Source organism: Grammomys surdaster, unplaced genomic scaffold, assembly GCF_004785775.1.
Source record: "Grammomys surdaster isolate TR1022 unplaced genomic scaffold, NIH_TR_1.0 220, whole genome shotgun sequence".
NCBI lineage: Eukaryota > Metazoa > Chordata > Mammalia > Rodentia > Muridae > Grammomys > Grammomys surdaster.
In genome coordinates this window covers 10,874,305-10,896,600 of record NW_021604665.1, presented here as the reverse complement: position 1 = coordinate 10,896,600, position 22,296 = coordinate 10,874,305, and the positions used below count along the sequence as shown (strand labels likewise).

Here is a 22,296-nt window from a genome sequence, read left to right as displayed (position 1 = left end):
CCACTCAGGCCCAGATTGGGCTTTAAATTGACACATCCTACCATCTACTTCATCTCTGATCTGCTGGAGTGAATGAAGGAGCTTTTTCCTGCAGATCCAAAGCTGCAGGAACTCCATGACACAGAGTAACAACAGGTTGTGTGAGTAGTGTTCCACTGAGGATTCAGCATTCATAATGTAGCACAAATCAGAGGGCTTGAAACAGACTAATGACTCATTGCAATGAACATTTGCAAGTAAAGATGTGTGGACAAAGGATTAGACTGTGTGATACACTGTGACACTCTACAAACAGATTCCACAAAGAGATGTTTTTGTATTGTTCTTGTTTTCTAGTTGGAGGATGTTGGATTTTTGTTTTGTTTTGTTTTGTTTTGTCTTGTTTTCGAGTTGGGGGATGTTGAAAGGGCAAAGGATAGATAAGGAGAGATGAGGAGATGGGTGGGATTGAGGTGCATGGTATAAAACTCACAAAGAATCAAGGAAACGTTTTTACACAGATCAGATGTTGAAAAGATAATATTACACATTTGAAGTTACATAAATATATAACTAAGTTAATTTCTTTGATCTTTTTCTTTCTTTTAGTTAGAAAAAATAACATTTCCTTATATCATGAATACAACCATATTTGGTTGCATAGTTTCAAAGAAAGTTGTCAGGCCTAAAGATTTGTGTGCTACCATTGTAGCGTTGTTCTAAAATGTTTGCTCCAATGGGGTGTTTATAGGCTAGACTGGAAGGATAAATGATCAGAGGTGATGCTTGGAGGGTAGTACACTTTATGCTTTGGTTGCATTATTTTCCTTGGGGAGATGTGAAGAAATCCCAACGGTACACCCTAGGGCAATGATGACATATTAAAAAAAAAATCAGTTCCATCCAAGTTTATCTTGGTGAACATCTTGAGTATTTAAAGGTTACATTTGGGAGCGTGGATGACTCAAAAGTAGCTGGATAACTAAGAAGCCTACCCCAGTATAGGTGATGACTGATAAAATGTACATTCTTACTAGTATCTTTGCTCTTTAGTAAGCATTTTCTGCACATATAACTTTGGAGTGGGGCTATCTGAGTCATGTGAGTTTCTAAGCTCAAGAGCCTTGTATGTTTTGATGTTTCCTCAGGCCCAGTAGCTTCCCTCCATCTCCAGAAAGGACTGTGTCAAATCTCAGGAAAATGCTGTATGGCAGTGCCCAACCAATGGCAGTTGATGTACAAACTTGACACTAAATAGGAGAAAGATGATAAAGTCAAAACTGATGAGCAATTGCGTGGTTACTCTAAGTGAGGGATAAAGTTGTTGAAGGTTTGAAACAGAAGGAAACAGATAATTGGAATTGTTTATGATATTCATAGTGTTGAAGTAGTTGAAGAGTGTCTGACTGGCAGGAACTGGAATCTGTTCTACAGGCTATTAGAACTCTGTATCTATATCAATATCTACTAGTGTCATAGCAGGGCAACTAGGTGGAGGGGTCTTTATACAGTGAGTACACTCCAAGTATTTAATGTAAGATTTGGAATAACTAATCAAAGGAGGAAGACCAGATTCCATACTATGATACATAAATGAAGAAGGACTGAACAAAAATATGGGAGGCTCTTCATGTTCCTCACGTTTGAGGGTGACAGTTAAGAATTTTTAGAATTGGAAGTAGAGAGATAGAGTAAGAGAATATGCTGGAGCTTGTGATTTGGACGCCTTATATTATAGGAATATATAACTTTACTGAGTATATTTTTCATATGTATATGTATGTTGTGTGGATTTATGTTCATGTGTTCAATGGTGTACACACAATGTTAATATTATGTATCTTTCTTCATTGTTCTCCAGTTTATTTACTGAGGCAAGGCCTCTCAAACTCTAAGCTCAGATATTTGGTTAGTCTTACCTAGCTAGCTTGCCCTGGGGATCTCCTGACTCTACATTTTTAATGCCTAGGTAGGTTATGGCTGGCTACTATAACTATAGTTTGTCTACCCAACTTATACATGATTCTTGGCCAAAAATTATTCCTTAAGCGCAAAGGAGATATGATATGTGTTGATGTGAAAATTGTTTTAATAACATTCAATTGCATTTATCTGAATATGTATGTATATGTGTATATGCATTCTTGTGTGTTTCTGGAGCTGCCTCCAGAAACTTGTTTACATGTTTAGGTTCTTGATCTCAATCATACAGCTACTTATTCGCACAGACAGGACTTTCTCTGGAATGTTTCAATTTGCAAAAATTTCTTTATTGGCTTGATACTGTGTAGAGAAATAGGTGACACATAAAGGTATTTAAGAGGCAGTCCCCACACTATCCCTGCTCTGTGTGTGTGTGTGTGTGTGTGTGTGTGTGTCTGTGTCTGTGTCTGTGTGTCTGTGTGTCTGTCTGTAGATTTTGGTGTATATTTGTATGTAAAGAGAAATTTCAGAGTATTTTTCATTTTGATTGTTTCCAGATGAACAATGTTGCCCAAATTAACAGAAGCAAAACCTTCCTGCCAGGTTAGCCTATAGAAAGGAGGTTGTTCCTTGCAGATTGAGGTCTTCTTAAATCAGAAATCACAAAGTTATTAGGCAGTTGGCTAGACTTTTCTTTGGCATGGCTAATAGATATGTCTAACAATGATCTATGGTCTGTATACAACATGGGATAGCAGTGATACAAATAAAAGTTGCACACTCACAGACAATATTACAAGTTTTTTGATAATGATATTGCTTGGCTCTTGAGTGGGAACTTGGTGAATAAAAATGTCATGGCATCATTTCAAAAGTTTGAACATAGCTGAAGGATAGACACAACTTGATACTCTAGTAAAGTTCATCTTGAAAAGCTCTCCCAATGACTACTGTGTGTACTGCCTTGCCTTCTTGATAAATAGACTTCTTAGAAAGAAGGGTAGGCATATTGTGTATTGCTAAAGTAATTCTTGCTCATAGATTTTACCATCTCTCAAATATTGGAAAACTAAGTACTTAAAAAATGATTTACATTAGCCCAGACAATTTGGAATACTTTGCTTTCATTTTAATTTAGTATTACAAACTTCCTTATTTTTTTTCTCCTTGATTGGTCAGTGACTCATTCATCATTCAGTATGGTGTTGTTTAATCTCCATGAGGCTTTGTATCTTCTGGGGTATCTTTTGCTATGGAATCCAGGTACTATTCCAATGTTAAAGAGAATACAGATTTATTTCTATATTTCTAAGTTTACTTTGTGTCTTAGTATATGGGCTGTTTTTGAGAAACTCCCCTGAGCTGCTGAAAAGAATGTGTGTTCTGTAGTGTTTAGGAGGAATGGTCAGTAGAAATGTGTTAGGTCCATTTGTTCAGCTTCACTCACTCTCTGTCTACTTCATTTATGCTAGATAAACTTGATTATCTAACATAATACATTAATAAATCTATGTTCAATATTCTGTTAGCATTGAAAACCATGAATGCAAGCACTGTTATATTACCAAAAATTGTAAAAAAAAAAAAAATCCTATCCTTATAGCTGAACATTAAACTTACTATCTTTTTCAAACGTTTGCCTGACCACCGAAGAGTTAAGCTCTTATCTCTGTATTTGTATTTATTTTCTCTTCACACTATCTGGGCTTAATTTTCTTATTTATCAGGATTCTGGAGACAAAACTAATATCGTCATCTGTCAGTTAAAAAGAAAACAATTTGTATAATTTTCGCTATAATAACAATGTTAGGATTTTAAATTATTTTTATAAAAGTGACATCAACTCCTGTTTATTCAGGCTGATTTGTGTTCCAAGTAGTCCCAATTGTACTTTTATGTGTTTTATTGGTGGGGCATTGATTTGGCTTTTTTACTTGAACTTCCTGCATGATCATGGAAGCTCCAAAATTTGGTTATTGGTCAATAGAAAGAAGCAATGGGTTGCTTCTGGGGAGGGTGAAGTTTTCATACTGTGCTGATTCGGAATATACAGTCTCTGAATCTTTTGACTCTGTTCCAGGGTATTTTATTTTTTAAATCTGGACAACTTCACAGTGTGTTGACCTAATGGCTTGGATGTTTAATCTGCCATTACAAATTGTTGCTGATATCTACACATAATGGTTTGTAGGGATATGAACTCTATTTGCTTCTCCAGTTTCACATACAAAAAGGAATTATGAAGGTTGCTAATGTTTAAGAATTAGGCATTCAGGAAGTTTTTGGACCACGTGCTGCCATTGTAACATTGATTAGTGTCATCCATGGGCATAAAAGCACTAATAAAATATCAGTAATAAATTATCACTCAAATAGCACCTATATTCTAAGTGTGGCACTTGCTTATTTTATACTGGCAACACCAAGGGCTCAATCTGTCCTGATAATACTCCCAATATGCACAGCCATTTTGAATTCCACCTGGGGAGGCTCAAAGGCTCTCAGCAGCATTTATGTGCGATTTTACGTTAGTTCTAAGTTTTCAAAAGTAAATCCTCCAGTTTTTTAATCTTTTATAGTTGATTGTCCCTTTATAAGATAATATAGTACTGTACTTACTTCCAGATGTATATGAAGGCAGAATCTTCTATTCTAATAACATATGAATGTATGCAAGTAATACCCAAGGTCAAATGTCTGTAAAAATATAGAGAAATGACAATAGATAGGATATAATTGTGTGAGCAGTGTAAATCATTGTCTATAGAACAGTGTACTGCACGAGTTCCTGAGTAAAAGTCAGATTTTAAATGAAAGATATCATTCACTGTGGCATACATGTGGTCATACCTGACTTTATAAATTTTTTGTTGTTGCTGTGCCATGTAGAGAGTTCAGGATATTCAATATTGTGGTCATATTTCCTATTTTCGAAGAGTAGAGACAATAAAGATTCAGGTCACAACAATATATATGAAACTACATATTTTCCCAATTCTTCAGGTCTCTGACAGTTCTTTACTGTTTATTTTGTTGAGCTTCCATAGTACTGTGAGTACAAGGTAATGACTAAACCCTTGTTGAATTTTCTAATTGAAAACTGATTCATGGAGCAATATTAATATGCCCTCCAATACTTTTGTGATGAAGTGTCTGCCCTCCACAAATTAATAGTCACCTTTTGTTTTAGGTATAATACTGAAACGTACTCACTAAACTAGATAACTGAACACAGGTGCCAGTGTTCATAACCATGTAAAGGAAAGCACTATTCCATCAGATTTTCCTTGCCATGGAGATACAGATCTGTGATGAATAAACCCATTTATTATACTACCTTCTCGTAAATTACTTTCCTCAGATATAATTCAAAATTTGATGCAACACTAAGCAAAAAATATGCACTAATGTCAAATTCCATTTTTCTCATTGCTAAAGAACTGCTAGTCTTTGCATCAAAAATTTCATCTTAGTTGCATCATTTCCATACCATCAAACTTAGTGTCCAGAGATGCTGGTTAACAAACCTGCAAGTAAGGAGATATTGAAGGAAGTTCATATCTGTTTTCATCTAAATACAGCTTGATGCTCTAATGAAGTTAATCTTTAAAAGCTCTCCCAATGGCTACTGTGTATACTGCCTTGCCGTCTTAATGAATGGACTAATAGACACATACCATCATATTATCTAAGAAGAATGATTAATAGACCTTTCCCAAGCATTCTAGATAATAAGTATTTTCACATTTTTTTAAAGGCTATCTGGCCCTCAAAATAACTATTCAAACCCAGAAATTTCACATGAAACAGTTAACACATGAATGTTACTGAGCTCAAGTAATGCTTGGTTTATAGACATGAAAATTAGGAGGCCATGTAATATTCAGATATCATGAAATATTTTCCTTTTAATTCAACTGTTATCTGATACCAGATGGCATGCTCACATGACCTACTTTTCAACACTCATCATAAAGCATGAATTTTTATCTTTTAAATGAGTATTTATCATGTTTTTAATGTTAAGGTATGTTTTTATTATTCTGGTATAGGGCACAAAAGGCATAGATTGAAGAATAAAAGGCATTGCCTACACCCAAATTATAAACTATGATGCTTTGGGGAAATGTGCAATCCAATTTACTGAACTGAATTTCTGATAAAGTTGTATTATTTGGAGTTTACTTCTCAAAATAGACTTTGTGCTTTAAAAAAAAAAAAGATCAAAGCATTTAAGGCAGAAAACAGAATGACTCAGTCTTAGGGCACTTAGTTGATTATCAGAGTCATTTTACCAGTCATTGGAGGTGAATTGCTCTTTGACAACCCTGCAATCTTCATCCTCTATGGCCATGGTCTGTGGAAGTAGGGAACGCCTGCCACACTGCTGGATTTAGGATTATTTCTTCTTCAAAAGCCTAAATTTGTATTTATCATCAACATCTTCAAATGTTTAAATGGACATTCCATAATCTAAATCTGAATCTTAGGATAAATGTGACCCAGTGACTGAATGTTGCAGCTGTGAAAAATCACAGTTTCTAAACACTAGTGATAGGTTTTCTCCTTTTCATATAATTGTGAAATTTCAGATTAGAAGCTTGGAAGGACAATCTTGCTCATCGTTTATCTGAGTATGATACAAAAATCAAATATGAGGGTGGGAAACATGCTTCAGAGCATTAAAGTACTGGAGACTCTTCCAGAAGATCTGGATTCAATTCTAAGCACCCACGTGACAGCCCGCAACCAGCTGTAAGTCTAGTCTCAGAGGATCTGATGCTCTTGTCTGGATTTGCCTGGCCTCCATGGCACTACCTGCAAGTAGTAGAGATCTATTCAAGTGGACAAAACACCCATGCATATGAAAATAAAAGTAAATAAGTAGAAGGACACAAAAGGGAAATCAGGTCAGTCATTTGGTTGGCTTGAATGCTGCTGTTGTGTAGTAATTTTAGAACATTTATCCTAATTGTAAAGATGGCATGAGACCTATGAACAGCATATAGGGAGTAGGTTGTCCACACTCCACTTAATGGCCCCACACTCAGGCACATCAATGGGGTAATACATAATGAAAAGGACATGATGTTGAGAATGGACCTGTTGGGAGAGATGCAAAGGCAGTTTGAGGAGAACAATAAGTAGTGGGCAGTCCTATATTTCATCGAATATAGCCATGAAATAATCAGCTTAGTAAATACATTAACAAAGGAGGACTTGGTGTTTGTTGCTTCTGAATAAATCCATAGTTCATGTAACTGATTTTTTGAGGATTTCAGTGTATTTTTCAAGACCCTTGCATTCACTTTACTTCTGGAAACTAAATTGCCCACAGCAAGCATCCTGTAAGGCCTGATGACTGAAGCATCCTGGCAGAGAAGCTCAACCTTTGCCCATTCTGGTTTGTTTTAATGGCAAAGGCAGCTGCTACTTTTAAACAAGTCATTAAAACCCAGAAATGGGCTCTGCTTCAGCACTCAGTTCTGCAGTAGATTACCAGTGGAGTGCTGTTGCCATTGAGAGTGCTATTATGTGTGTGTTCCAGCAAAGCTACTCCTGTGTAGTACCACATTTACAGTACTCAGAAGGGACTGGATTGGGTGTACATGACCAGAGCCCAAAATCTGCCAAACAGAAGCAAGCAACTAATAACAGTAGATGCCTCTCTGAGGATATTGCATTTGCTTTCCCTATATTTTTTTAAAGTACCGTAAAATAATATTTTGAACTATCTTTTCTATGTAAGAAAGTAATTTTTATCATGAATTACTTCATAGTGTAAGACATATATTAATTAGAGGAGTAATACTTTAATAAGAGTTGTAATCTGGAAATTGCTAGTCAGTCTTTGGTCAGTTAAAAGAATTTCTAGTTCTACTGCAGACAGGCACAGAGGCTGACTTGCAGTCTGATGCTGATTAACTAATAATTCTAATATATACAACTTGTACATATATATACATATATCTGATAACATAGTTACTACCTTCTGAAGGCATAAGGCTCAGGGATGGGCCAGGGGGTTTATAAATGTGATGGCAGTATACCCCAATAAATATGTTGTGATGTTTAAGACATACAGACAGTTTTGTAAGAATCTGCAGTGAAAACAGATGACTGCTGAATGTTAACTCCAATGAAGGATATGTGTAAGAATATGACACTCCTCTCCCAGTCCTCTTGTTGCATGTATATTACTGCCGAATGGTTCTCCAGAAGTAGAAAGTATGGGAAGCTCCTAGATGAACTTTCTTTGTAGTTCCAGGGATCAATTATTTATAATCTCTGCCAATATTAAAGAAAACAATAAATGTTTTTTGTATAGCCTGTTTTATTCTGGTGGTCTTTGTGTCGACTTGAAATTAGTTATGTTGATAAATGCAATGTATCTCTCGTGGGACGTAGTAGTCAGTGGGAAATATTGACACTTGGGAACATGTATTTTATCAACAATTAACATTGAATAGAGGCAGCTACATACTATGCAGCACTGAGAATCCTGTGTGTCTCTTTATGTGACAGATTTGTGAGAACTCACAGTTTTTCTTTTCTCTCCCAGACTCCCCAGGAGACAACAGATCAGTGGGTTTAGTAAAGACTCATATTTTGGGATCTTTGGGAAAGTTTTAAAGTACTCATGGTTTAATATTTTTATTCATTGCTATGATTTGTTTTATTTATATATAAATAAATACAGAAAATAATTGCAATGGCACCCACTCTCCTAAAAGCATTAATAATTGACAATATTGTAGGAAAGAGAAGTATGTGTCTGAACCAGAGGTTGTCAAATGGGGAATGAAAACATATTAGTGATGGTTGAGCGAGATGGCTCAGTGGATACAACTGCCTGCTTGAGCCCTTGAATTCAGATCTCAGCTCAAGATGTGTCCCAAATGCACCACAACCCCAAAATTGTGTGCTTTCTAAAGTGTCACTCTGAGTTCATTGGAAGACACTGTCTTCAAAGGATAAGGCAGAGAGTGAAAGAGAAGGATGACCAATGTCCTTTGGCATCTCCATATGCCACCGATGCAGACACTTATATGTATGCAAACATCCTCCATACATACATACACTGTATGAACATACATAATAAAGACTATACTGATGAGTGGTGATATTATTTTATATCTAGGATTAAGAAGTAGAGAATGATATAGCTGGTTGGGAGGATGGAAATACAGTGCAAATGAATTAAAAAAAGTAAAAGAAAACAACAACAAACACTGCTTAGAGCAATTTAAAGATTTGTATTATTTCATGAAGACTATTTTATTAGTTGTATATTTTGCTGCATATAAATGAATACTGTACATACAGCAATTTGTACTTAAGTCACCTTTGAATCATGGGCCACTTAAAAAACCTCAAAGCAGTGGAGTCTGTGTAGTTTGAGAATCTCCCTTCTAACTAGTTTCAGACACGGTATGGGAAAGGCTGCCTTTCCTGTCATTGTTCCACATAGTTTCATTCTATCGCAAAATAGAAAACACAGTTTAATCACTGTCAGCATCAAAAAGAAACAATATGAAAGCAGTTATCTGTTTGTGAAGGACATGAGATGAGGGAAAAGTGACTGTACTTTAGGTCTAGGAAAGTGGCTCGGCAGATAAGAGTACTCCTTGTGTATGTATGAGGATTTGAGGTCGGATCTTAGCATGCTCATACAAAACTAAGTTACAAGCCAGATGGGGTAACACAGTTACCTCAATGATAGGAGTGGGGCACAGGCGCAAGAGTGGAGAGGTTCACTTAGAGACACTGTCTCAGAGGAGAAAGACAGAGAGTGATAGTGGGGGACATCAGACATACTCCACAGTTCTCCACGTGCACATGGATGTACACTCCCAACATGCACTGGTAGAGTTGGCATTTTAAACAGATAGGCCATTACAAACAGAAAACTGGCTTCCATTGACTTGAGGTGATGTTCTTTCCTAGGATAGCTTAAAGCTGCAGTAATACAGCAAAATATAACCATTAGGTAGAATGTCCACTTAATCGTTTCTCTATAACCAGTAATTTATAATAGGAATTACTTTCTGTAGAATTTTGTTGTCATAGAAACAATGAACTTGAACAAGAGTTTGATAGAACACATCACCAAAATTTATGAAGTGAAAATAGTATGTAAACCCCCAAAGCTTTGACTCAAAATTGGTGAAAAAAATAAAAACCACAAATGTAATAATCATTATGCCATAAAAATAAAAACCATAAATCTAAAATCTTTGACAGTAAGACACTAAAGACATGTTTCACGAGGAGCTGATTAATGAAACTTTCCCTCATAATGTGAGAAACTTGTGAACATTTCAAAGATCCACAGTGAAAGCTGCTGTAATAGTGAGTGAGGATCTAATGCATTTTTTCCTTTTTAATAAATAAGGTCATATTGTATTTTCCTTGTATAACGTACACACATTGCGTACTTCACAATAGCATGCTCCTCCTTCTTATTCTTGTTCTTCTACTTGTACTAATACTCCCCTTTCTCTTTCCCCTCTTCTTCTTTCTTCTCCTCTTCTTCTTCCTCTTCTTCTAAGTTGAATCTGCTGTTAAACCATACAACAAGAAAGGGATAATTTGGGTATCAGTAGACAATGGTACACATTTAAATAAAGCCAGCAAGAACTATGAAAACACTGAAGTTTTCAAAACTTCAACCTATATCTTTTTATCTGTTATCTCTTCAAAGGCTTTATTTATATCTTACAATATGGTATTTTCATTGATTAGCATTATTTTCTCTCAGTTGAAAAGAAACTCCCCAGAAGTAGAAATATCAATTAAATTAAAATAATACTATGAGAGCCTGTTTGCAGAAAGCAGCCACATTCCTTAACTCTACAACACTGTTGTTCAGATTGAATATCAGTTTATAAGAATAAATGGCACATTTCATCATTTTACTAGGGCGGACTTCTGGCATGCAAGTATCCTCAGTGTAAACTATTATGGATACATGGTTTTAGTATGTTGGCATTGCTTCGTTTACTTCAGCAAACTGAGATTAAAAGATGAAAGTAATTATTGGTTAATGAAAATAGATCATGTGTCAAGAAAGTTTACTTTATTTGAACATTTATTTCTAGCATCAGTGAAGCCTAACCATCCCTTTTTAATTCCAATTCTTTAAATGTTGAGTATTATTCCACATGTGTTTTCTGTCCTGCTGTTGATGGACAGAGTAGGACATAAAGACTGAAGTACTAGACAGTTAATTTAGCAGTTTAAAGACTTGCTACTTTATATTGGTGCCAAATTTGCAAACTACCCTACACAGTGTATGCCACACTGCAGCACTTTTCCATTAATCTAATGGCTTCCTAACATTTCCTCATGAAGAAGTAGAAAAATAAGTTAATTCTAAAAATCATTTCCTTTTTCTTTCTCATTTCTTATCTTAAACATGCTGCATCACCATCTTCTGTTATTCTGGTGTATTCCTTACAGTATATGTGTTCATATATGCATATATATATATATATATATATATATATATATATACACACATATATATATATATGTGTGTGTGTGTGTGTGTGTGCGTAAGCATATATGCACCTAAATAAACACATATGTGTATATACTTCCTTCCTAGTGTCTAAATGATGGGGGTAACTCTCATTACTTCCTTCTGGTTCTTTATAAAAGCAATGAATAGGCAGGGAGAATTTTGTCAATTTATGAACAACAGCAAATAAGACAACAGCAACAAGGTACCACTTTCTTTGTGATTTCACTTTCCCTTGTTTGTTTTTTGTGTTTGTTTGTTTGGTTGGTTGGTTGGTTGGTTTTGTCATGCACTGGATCTTGGTATCCTGCTTTCACAATGTATCAAAAAAGCTCGCCATAAGTACCTACTCTAATGGGAGCTTCTTGACAATGACAGTATTCTACTTATAAATAATTTTGGCCAAGTTGTAAGGTTGTAGTCCAATCATAAATTATGTCCTTGCAAAAGAGGGGAGTCAGACCCTAGAGAAAGAGAGAGAGACACACACACACAGAAGAGCAAAATGATTTGAAGAAAAGATGAACATACATAATGCCAAGTAGAAATACAGAATAGATTTTTCCCTTAAGGCCTCCAGAAGAAGTCAGCCCTGCCAATATCTTGCTCTTTGCCTTACAGCATCAGAATTTGGATAACGCAGATGCCATAGGCCAATTGACCTTCTCCATCATGGGTATTTTTTCACATGCTATATGCATCTTACATTCAAAAATCTATCACAGACATGTATTATACTTTGGTTATTCTTTTTAAACAAAATTGATGTATACTACTAGTATGCAAACAGTGTCTTATAGCTGAAAACCATCTTCATATTTATTTGTTTTATTCTGTAGAATAATGTGGCCCAGAACAACTCTCATCTAATTGGCAACATACTCTTTTACTCTCTTTAACAAAAGCTAGTGTTCTTTCTGAGGAGGACAGGGATCTAGAAAGGAAATGGAAGAGTCCAATTCTGATGCATGTCTCTTGAATTCTGCCTTTAATGGTATTACATTCCTGACTACTTTTGGGAGCATTTGTCTTCATTGAAAAGGACTCTACTATCTTTTCCCTCATGTATATATGACAAAAACCAGCAGGGCAGAAGTGGGCTATTCTCTGATTTCCCTAGGAATTTAAAAGGTAACTTTGACTCCTCAAGAATTTAATTTCTTTTAGGGAAGGAAGTACAACAGCAAGAAATTTCTTTTCCATTTTTCTTTATTGTATGGTATGTTACCATTAGAATTGATCGGGTACAATTTGATCTTTTATGTGACATTACCTTAGGAGCCCATGAAGCTTGTATTTATATACAGAAGCACTTATTCCTAGTTGCCTGTGGCTGTTGGGGGCAAGAGGCGAGGAGGGTGAACACCATAGGATAGAACTTTTAGACTTCTTAGTCTTATTCAGCAGTGCTATACATCCTTTATTTTAAGCTGTAAAACTAAAAATGGGGCTTTGCAACCAGGCTAGCATATCAAAAAATGTTCCTGTTACAAAATGTCAAGTTCAACATCAATCTAAATGTTACATCAAATACATTGAATCAGGCAAGAGGCTACCTTCTGTTATATATCAGTTTCCTGTAGATTGTTATGAACATCCACGTGGGTAAAGGATACATCCTTTTGAGGATCAAAACTAATTGAAGAAAATGCTATATATTCCCTTATGGGTAGCAACGACCATAGTATAATTCTTCTAAAGTTGATGTTGCTGACAAGAGTTTAGAACAGCTTATCTCAGCATCCCCTTAACACCACTTTCATTCAAATGCAAAAAGAGCAAGCTTTTGTCTGTTGTCTAGGCATAAAACATGGACTAATTTGTCACATATTATTAATTTTTATTTAGTTTAAAAGATTTTATTATTGAAATGTGATTTTCTCATAAAGAGGTATTATGAGAAATATTTCATATATATTTCAAATAACCTCAACTGTTTATACAATCCAGGCTATCTCAAAACCAGAGCTCTATCAGAGACCAAATCCTCCTATTATGGTCCTACAGTTACTGATATACCTTTCATTGAAATGATTATTGTGGTTTTCATGTTGTAAGTTTATGATCTATATTGTTCTGGCAAATATTTCTATTGTGTTAATTGCTGTTTGAAGCATATAAAACTGTAAGTTCTTCCTCTCAGAGGCTTTTGAAACTATTCAATCTCATCTTGTTTTTGGCTTATATTTGATGAATTCTCTTAGTCTTTGTCTTTATTTTGCCATCTCAACATCAGGAGAAACTCCTCTTCCATTTGCCAGAGCATTCCAGGAGAAGAGAGGAGAGAGTTCTTAAAAACAAATTCTGTGAATTTGTTTTTAAAAATGTTCTAGCAGTGGTTACACAATTTAAGTTACATAACTGTTTCGTGATAATATTCTCTTTCTCCTTTCCCAACACCTAGGACAATTAGAGTTTTGTTTTCTTATGTGTGAATGTGACAGTTACCTTCAGAAAATATTCCAGTTCTCCTAAAGTAGGAACACTTTTTGAAAGGCACTTAGTCATATCTGCATCCTTTTATGTCTTTTGTTATGAAGAATATGAATATCCCAGTGAACCCTGGGTATTTCTTCACTGAACATGCCAAAATAAACATGGGCAGGCAGCCATGAGTTGTGTGTATTCCTCAAATGTTATGAGAAATGTGATGGGTTTTCTTTTCAGCTTAATTTTGCAAAGAGATTTATGTAATAGAAAATACTTCTGGTAATGAACTTATTCTTCAACGAAATGTACATATGGTGTATGGGTATTGTTGTGGCAAGTAAATGCTACAGCTTTATTTGCGGGCTGAAATGAATTAATAAATACGGTGGCATTTCTTGTGGACTGCTGCTTCTCACAAAGTTCACTCACTGTTGAGGATGGATTGACAGATACTCTTTAACCAAGCAATGTTCACCCTGCATGGTACTTGCTCGGAAGTAGGGACAGTTAAGAGTAACCAATAGTTGCTATTTGTTATTTTACATTCTGTACTGCACCCTATATAACACATTTCATTTATTCTTGTTATTTTATTCCTCTACCTACACAGGTGAGCTTCTCTTACAAGGCCCCGTGTTTATCAAAGAGCCCAGCAACAGTATTTTCCCTGTTGGTTCAGAGGATAAAAAATTAACATTAAATTGTGAAGCAAGAGGCAACCCTTCACCTCATTACAGGTACTATTAGATGTTTGAACATGTAAATAAAATGTAGCAATTGTAATTAGCTTGCTTCAGTATATTTTGCCATGTAAGAAGTGTTACATATATGATGCTATAGCTCTATGGTGTATTCAACAGAACCAATTCCACGAACATTTGAATCTTTTAAGGCATCATGTCTGAATTAAAGAAATATATCAGAGGGTTTAGTAAGTATGCTTCATCGTTTCACTGACTTATGGTGTAATTTAATTGTAAATTTTACAGATTAAAACTTACAAAGCTATCAAGAACATATTCATTAATGTTGTTAAATTAAGTGATGTTTGATCCATGTTATTTTGTTGTTGTTCTGTTTTCTTTTTTGTTTTTGTTGTCATTGTTTTGGTTTCTTTTTCTTTTTTAAATATATTGTTTTTTTCTTTAGTTATACTGGATATTGTTTGGAGGCTTATTAAATGTGGGAGACTGAAATGCATTTTTAAAGTACTTTAAATTATTTTGAAGAGAGAATAATTTCTTAAATCAGACTTTTAAAAAGCATCATAAAATCTTTATTTCTAAAATTATGTAAAATCCTGTTCACTGAAACCTTCAGCCGTCACACACACACATACACACACACACGCGCGCACACACACACACACTCCAAAAAAGTATAAAAGTGAAGATGAAAAACTGACTTTTCACCTTAAGATTAAAATGTCAAAATTTGGAAAGTGATCAGGATTATGGGAGGGTATGAGAAGTTTGATTAAATGTCAAAATATTGACAATTTTTGCTTATGGATACTTAGGGCACCCAATTTAATGAAAAGATGAATTATTTATAATTAGCATGCACTACTTCCATTGAAGTGGCTGGGGTGAAATATCTGAGACACCTTCTCAGCAGCATGTACCTCCAAGTGCTTGTTAATATCTGCATCAATACTGTTTACCCAATCCCTGTACGTTGCAGAAGAAGCACCTTCCTCCTACATTAATAAAACCCTACAACTCCAAAGTTATTTAGACCTTATTTAACCTCTGTTGTTATCTGAAGCCATATGAATAATAGACTCCAACAATTCTTGTTAAAGTGGGTCAGGCTTGCCTTAGAGAAAGGCTTTAAGATTTATGCACCTGGAAGTAATCAAGGTTAGTCACTTCAATATGTTGAATGTGTACTTAAGGAGCACATACTGTGTACTTTCAAAAAAAATATGCATTAAACATACATGTTCACTGGTCTGAACAAGCAGAGTCAAGGATACAGTGAAATCTTTACTTGGCTTCTACTTCTTAACATAGAAATATGAAAGGGATAAAGAAAACAAGAAATTGACTTTATGGCCTAGTTAGATAAATTGGTTGTAGTTTATGCAACATCTGCAAATATTTCTTCTTTGTGGGGAAAAATAAAGAGATCATTTGATGAAGATTCTATCCTTGAAGTATTGTTTCTCACACATTTCTAGGGAAGTCTGACAGCTTATAAAGACTAGTTCTGCCCATAGCAGAGGAAAACTTTTATATATAGAGCTCTATATGGGGGTTGGGGGGAGGAATCCATGGGAGTGATAAGCATGTAAGTTATTTTTCTGTCATTGATGGTGTTATATTATCATATTTATCTTATGAATTATTTCCTGAGAAATGTATTTAGTGAAGAAATTCTCAATACACAAAATGTTGTCACAGAGGAATGTATTTCTAAATGAGAAGATTAATTATGTTTGTAGAATGTTATCAGATAGCCAGATGGCTTGAGCTTAGGGAAACCTATAAATCTTTTGTAGAAATTATGCCTTGTATCCTAGGTATTCAGTGTGATGTTGAGGAATCAGAGTGTAAATATGTTAATTGCATATACAAAATTTTGTAGAACGTTTGTCAGTTGATAGCAACCTTCTATTTTACTGTATACCCTGGAATGCCAATTTAGAATTTGGTATGTTTCACTTCAAGGAAAATCTATAACTGAGAAGAGGAAATACATGGCTTTCATTGATTTGTTGATATAGTGTTTGATAAATGAAGAAATTTAACATGCTACATATTGTGTCAAAATCCTTACTTGATAGCCAAATGGAACAGACACTTTTATCACGCTTTAAAGATTTTCTGAACTGAAGATTTATAAACAATATGAAATCTCACCTTTGCAAAGGTTTATAATTTCTGAGAATTGAAAGCTAGGAACACAAGGGAGTTTCTTCATCCTGAGCTGCATTAGACATTCCTATAATAACTCCCTCTCCCCCCAAAAAAACACCAAAGTTTCTGTTTCGTGTGTTGTCTGCAGAAGAAATAGGTTGCACTTGAGTCAAAGGAACAGAATGTAGAGTAGTGCAGGCCATACTGATGACTTCATCTATTCCCTCACAAATGTTGTTTTCTTCTGAATCATTCTATGAAGAAAACAAACTTGTTTTTTAATATTCATTAGAAACTACAGTTTTGCTTGAATATAATAACAAAATTAATATTTTAATGAAGCAATAAGATAGTATTGTGTATCATATAATTATAAACTGATAAGTAGACAAATAGGAAGCTAAATACTGATCCAAGGAGGGAATGAAGGACTCCTAGGAAATCGCTCATTGGAGGTGACCCAGTCATAGTTCTGAAGATTCAGAACAAAGTATAAGAATCTTAGGAGAGTTTGTCCTTTAAAAGCACAAAGACTCCTGGAGACTGGCACAAACTTGCCCCATGAGAGATCCTGTTCCTGTTCATTCCCCTTTGGGTAAAGACAACTCTTAATTGGTCATATTAAAAATCCAAAAGTTCAGAAATTCTCATGAGAAATTACTCCTATAAAGATCTAATTGAGAATTTTACTCTTTCTCTTAGATTTCCCTGTCTACACCCTAAAGCCCACATTTAAAGGTTAATTAGTGTTCAGTCTGACTGTAATTGCTGATGGTGCTGAAAAGGTTACCTTAAGGAAGGAAGAATACTTAGTTTTTTAATGTAAAGAATTTTCCTCTTATTTCTTCTTTGAGCCCCAAATGCCTAGCACCGGATGAATATGTCCACATGGAAGATTCACTGTCATATTCATTGATACCATCCTGTAGTTAAAGAATCATAAATATAGGCTATACTGGAGTACACACACACACACACACCATACACACACATATATATCAGGCAAGTAGCAATGTCAAATGAAGTGGGACTGCTTAAAGGATTTGTAGACTTGTTGGCCAGTTACTGGGAATTGATAATTAAACTAGAAACCTACCAGATAGATATCGCAATCACTATCGTTTACAACCCATCCAGTTTAAGCATCAACTTGCCTTTTGTTTTTATACACACTATATGTGTGGAAAAAAGTCTGAAGGCTGAATGTGAACTTACAAATTCTATGTGCTTTCATCTTTAGATTCATGGAAACACTCAATTTTAAATAAAAACATTACATTGAAAAATTCACTTTATCATTCACATAAAACTAATTTCAAATGCTTTGTGGGCATACATGGCTAGTTGTTACAATTCTGGAAAGCAGGGGTGTCATATCTGTATTTCAAAAATATCTTATTTTATACCATAGCTAGTCTATAGCTACCCTGGGTTTTATAACTTATTATTACAGATATCTTCCATTTTGGTCCCAAAAGAGCAAAGAGAATATCCTTCTTATTGAGCTCTTTCAAATAGGTGAGATGTTTTAATGAAGTGAGTTGTGAGGAATTGTTAAAGTATAAACATTTTTGTTTGTTTGTTTGTTTTTGAGACAGGGTTTCTCTGTGTAGCCCTGGTTGTCCTGGAACTCACTCTGTAGACCAGGCTGGCCTCGAACTCAGAAATCTGCCTGCCTCTGCCTCCCAAGTGCTGGGATTAAAGGTGTGCGCCATCACCGCCTGGCCCTAAAGTATAAACTGTTAAGATAAATCTAGCCTCCACATGAAGAGTCTTTTGGTTTCCTTTATCAGTATTTCATGAGATGAATGTACATTCCATGTGTGTTTAAATTACTGAAAGTCAACTAATTGTGTGAAGAAACAGAAACTAAAGTAATACACTAATTTTTTGCACCATTTACTCAATGGACAGCGTAATGAAAGGAAGCTTAAGTTTATTTATGCTCTGTTTATATATATATACACACACACACACACACGCACACACACAAAATCCTAAATATTATCCTTTGTATAGTACTTTATTGGTATGTAGCATCATCTGTGTGATACATAATTGACATGTAAGTTTTATTTTATTAAAAAGTATAAGTTCCCATGTGGTATATATGCTATATTACATACCTAGTTTACATACTATCTATCATTTATTACCTACCCAATCAAATGATGAATGACATACTTTAAGTATAATTTTAGTCTGTTTTATGTCCTTGTGTAGTTTGTATTATTATCTAGTAGCTGGAGTCATTATTACCTATTTTTATACCAAGACAAAAAAAAAAAGAATCTATCATTCTGTTATCATTGCTGCTGATTTTCTAAACCTAGATCCTAAAACTCAGTTCTGTTTGATATTTAATTTTCTAGCTACAGAGCTCTGGTTCCTATGCTTATAATTAGTCACTAACAGTATTAAAAATATTCACATAAGTGGTTACAAAATATTAAAAATACAATTATTTCCATACTTTCTGAGTCTATTAGTAGATAACTCATGCAAGGTATATTTGAAAAAAAATAAAATCAAAGGCTGTACCACTATCTTGGCCGCAAAGCCTTCTTGAGAAGCTTATCTCTTGACTCCCCTTTACATGACTGCAGGTGGCTTTGGTCCAATGACATTTCTCTATTACAAAGGGAATTGTGAGTGTGACTGGCTATGGCATCTTGACATTCCTGTTCTACACAGAGAATTGTAATCATCCTGATAGGATGTCACTCTCTCTTTGCAATGTTGTTTACTGTAGCTGCCAAGCCACCAATAAGGGCTCACTTAGTGGTTGGAGAAAGATCTTTCATGAAATGGACAAGAATGGATTCAAAAAATGTGGTATATTTACACAATGGAGTATTACTCAGCTATTAAAAACAATGAATTCGAGAGGTTCCTAGGTAAATGGATGGAACTAGAAATTATCATCCTGAGTGAGGTAAGACAATCACAAAAGAACACACATGGTATTCACTCACTGATTATTGGATATTAGCCCAGAACCTTGAAATGCCCAAGATGCAACCACAGGCCACATGAAACCCATAAAGAAGGAAGACCAAGTGGAGGTGATTCGGTCCTTCTTAGAAGGAGCAACAAATTACTCAAGGGAGCAAATATGGAGACAAAGTGAGGGACAGAAACTGAAGGAGGGGCCGTCTCAAGACCACTCCACCTGAGTATCTATCCCATGTGCAGCATCCCAAAGGTAGATGCTGATGTGGAAGTCAGGAAGTGCATGCTGATAAGAGCCTGATATGGATATCTCCTCAGAGGTCTTCAAGAGTCTGACATACTCAGAGGCAGATGCTCACAACTAGCCATTGAACTGATCATGGGGTTCTCAATGGAGGAGTTAGAGTGAAGACTGAAGGAGAGCTGAAAGGATTTCGGCACCATGAGGAGAGCAACAATACCAACCAACCACAGCTCCCAGGGTCTAAACCACCAGCCTGGGAGCACTTAGGGAGGGACCCAGCGCTTCTGTTGAATATGTAAGAGTGGAGGGCCCTGCTGGGCATAGGTGGAAGAAGAGAACCTTGACAGCATGAAGGCTGGATGCCCCAGGGAGTGGGAATTTTGAGGGTGGGGAGGTGGGAGTGGGGGGGGGTAGATAGAGGTTACATCCACAGAGAAGAAGGAGGAGGGGTGAGGGGATTGTGGGTTCCTGGGTGGGTGGGGGATGGGGTAAGGGGACAACATAGGAAATGTAAATAAAACATCCAATAAAAATTAAAAAAAAAATGAAATGGACAAGAAAAAAAATGCCATAGGAAAACTTTAGTTTTAACTTGGTAGGTAGTTGATTCTTTTCTAGACATTATGGTTTGGATTAAGTCTTATTTATTGATTCCATTTTAAGATAGTTTGCCTTGAGGTAACCAAGATAGTGTTTATGAACCGAAGCCCCCTGACACCTTTCCCACAACATCACCTCTCAAAAAGAGTTTAACTTCCTTGTAGTGTTATCAGGTGCTCCTGGTCATATCAGAAAATTTTGAAAGAAAAACACAGCCAGTATTGTGGGCAGTCAATATTGAAAAGAAAAAGAAAGGTTAGCTTTTATACATTAAAGGTATCATGCAACACACCTGTTTTTGTTTTATGTTTTTTTTTAAGTAGGACAAGAAAATGGAATATGAATCATATTGATTAAAATTAATTCAAATGAAATGCTTTTGCATGCTTAATCACTCACTTCAGATCTGGGCATGGGTGTCCTTATTTCTTGTTTCAGAATCACATGACAAGTAGCATGTTTAGAGGAGAATAAGGAAACTTGCCAGAAAATTTAAGACTTATTCAGAAAAGGTAAATCTGTAGGAATATTGCTTAACTCTTTAGAATAGTGTAAACACTGATGGATTTAAACGGGGTTGTATAGGTTATAACCACTTACATGGGACATCTGATTTTCATTTGTTATACTACCAATGTAGTATTGTGTATGTGTGTGTGTGTTAATATTTAATGTGTGTTAAAGGAATGAGAGTCTGTATAATAAAACATGTGTTTATACACAATGTGGTTTTTTTTTTTTTTACCAAAATCCATAGCATCTCAACTTAACTCATTTCAATTATTGCTAAAGCCTAAGTAGTTATTTCTGGATAAAGTATTGAATATGTAAATTCATACATTCATTCTTTCAAGGGCTGCAATTATTCTCATCACTTCAGTAAACATAGTAGCAAACATTCCAATGAACACAAATGCATTTGCTTATTAACTCGAAAGCTGCTTCTAAAACCACAAATTGCTTCTGTGATTACTCTGCTAAATTTTCTGTCAAAGCCCAAATAAAGGATCGCCTGTTGATTTAACAAGAGCTTTGCATGGGCTTATTTCCCAAACACAACTCTAAACTTCCAAAGTTCTGGTGTTATTTGATTCTTTTTGCTTTGTTTTAATCCTGTGTGCCAAAATGTAGTTTATTTTTCTCCACCTTATTATTTATTCTTGTGTTTTGCTTACCAGTTTCAGTGTGATAAAGTCGACATATCAGAGGACAATTATTTCATGCTATCCACTGTGAGGTTAATTATCCTTGCAATTACTTTTTTTATTGAATATTTTACTTATTTATATTTCAGATTCCTTCCCCTTTCCCATTTAACCTCCCTAGAAACCCACTATCCCATCTCCCCTCTTCCCTTTTGCTTTTATACCATTTTAATTACATGCAAGTATTAAGGTCAGTTCTAGGTTCAGGAAGTAGCAATACAATAGATGCAAATAGTCAAGGAACAAGCACGACAATAAACACAAATAATCAGAGAACAGGCAAGGCAATAAACAAAATTCTGTGAACACTCCCATGAACACTGTTTCTAGGGACTTATCAGAATGACCAAAATATTTAAGCCAACTTCCCTGTCCTAACCCAAAGTCATTTTCAAGTCTGAAGCCTACTTCCTTGTTATAGTCTAAAATTTAGACTCCTGTCTGAAATTACTTCTTTGTTGTAGCCTAATATTTAGATTCCTGCCTGAAATTAATTCTTTATTCTAGCCTAAGATTTAGATTCCTGCCTGAAATTACTTCTTTGTTCTAGTCTAATGTCAGATTCCTGCTTGAAGCCC

General features: G+C 35.3%; 1 protein-coding gene across 1 annotated transcript in view; it reads left to right on the top strand.

The window, feature by feature from the left end:
- Window positions 1-22,296, top strand: part of Cntn3 (contactin 3) — a 262,761-nt gene that overhangs the window by 9,173 nt on the left and 231,292 nt on the right. The window contains exon 2 of the mRNA XM_028773027.1: window positions 14,467-14,593. Coding sequence (XP_028628860.1) covers window positions 14,467-14,593 — 127 coding nt within the window. The remainder of the gene's footprint in view (window positions 1-14,466; window positions 14,594-22,296) is intronic.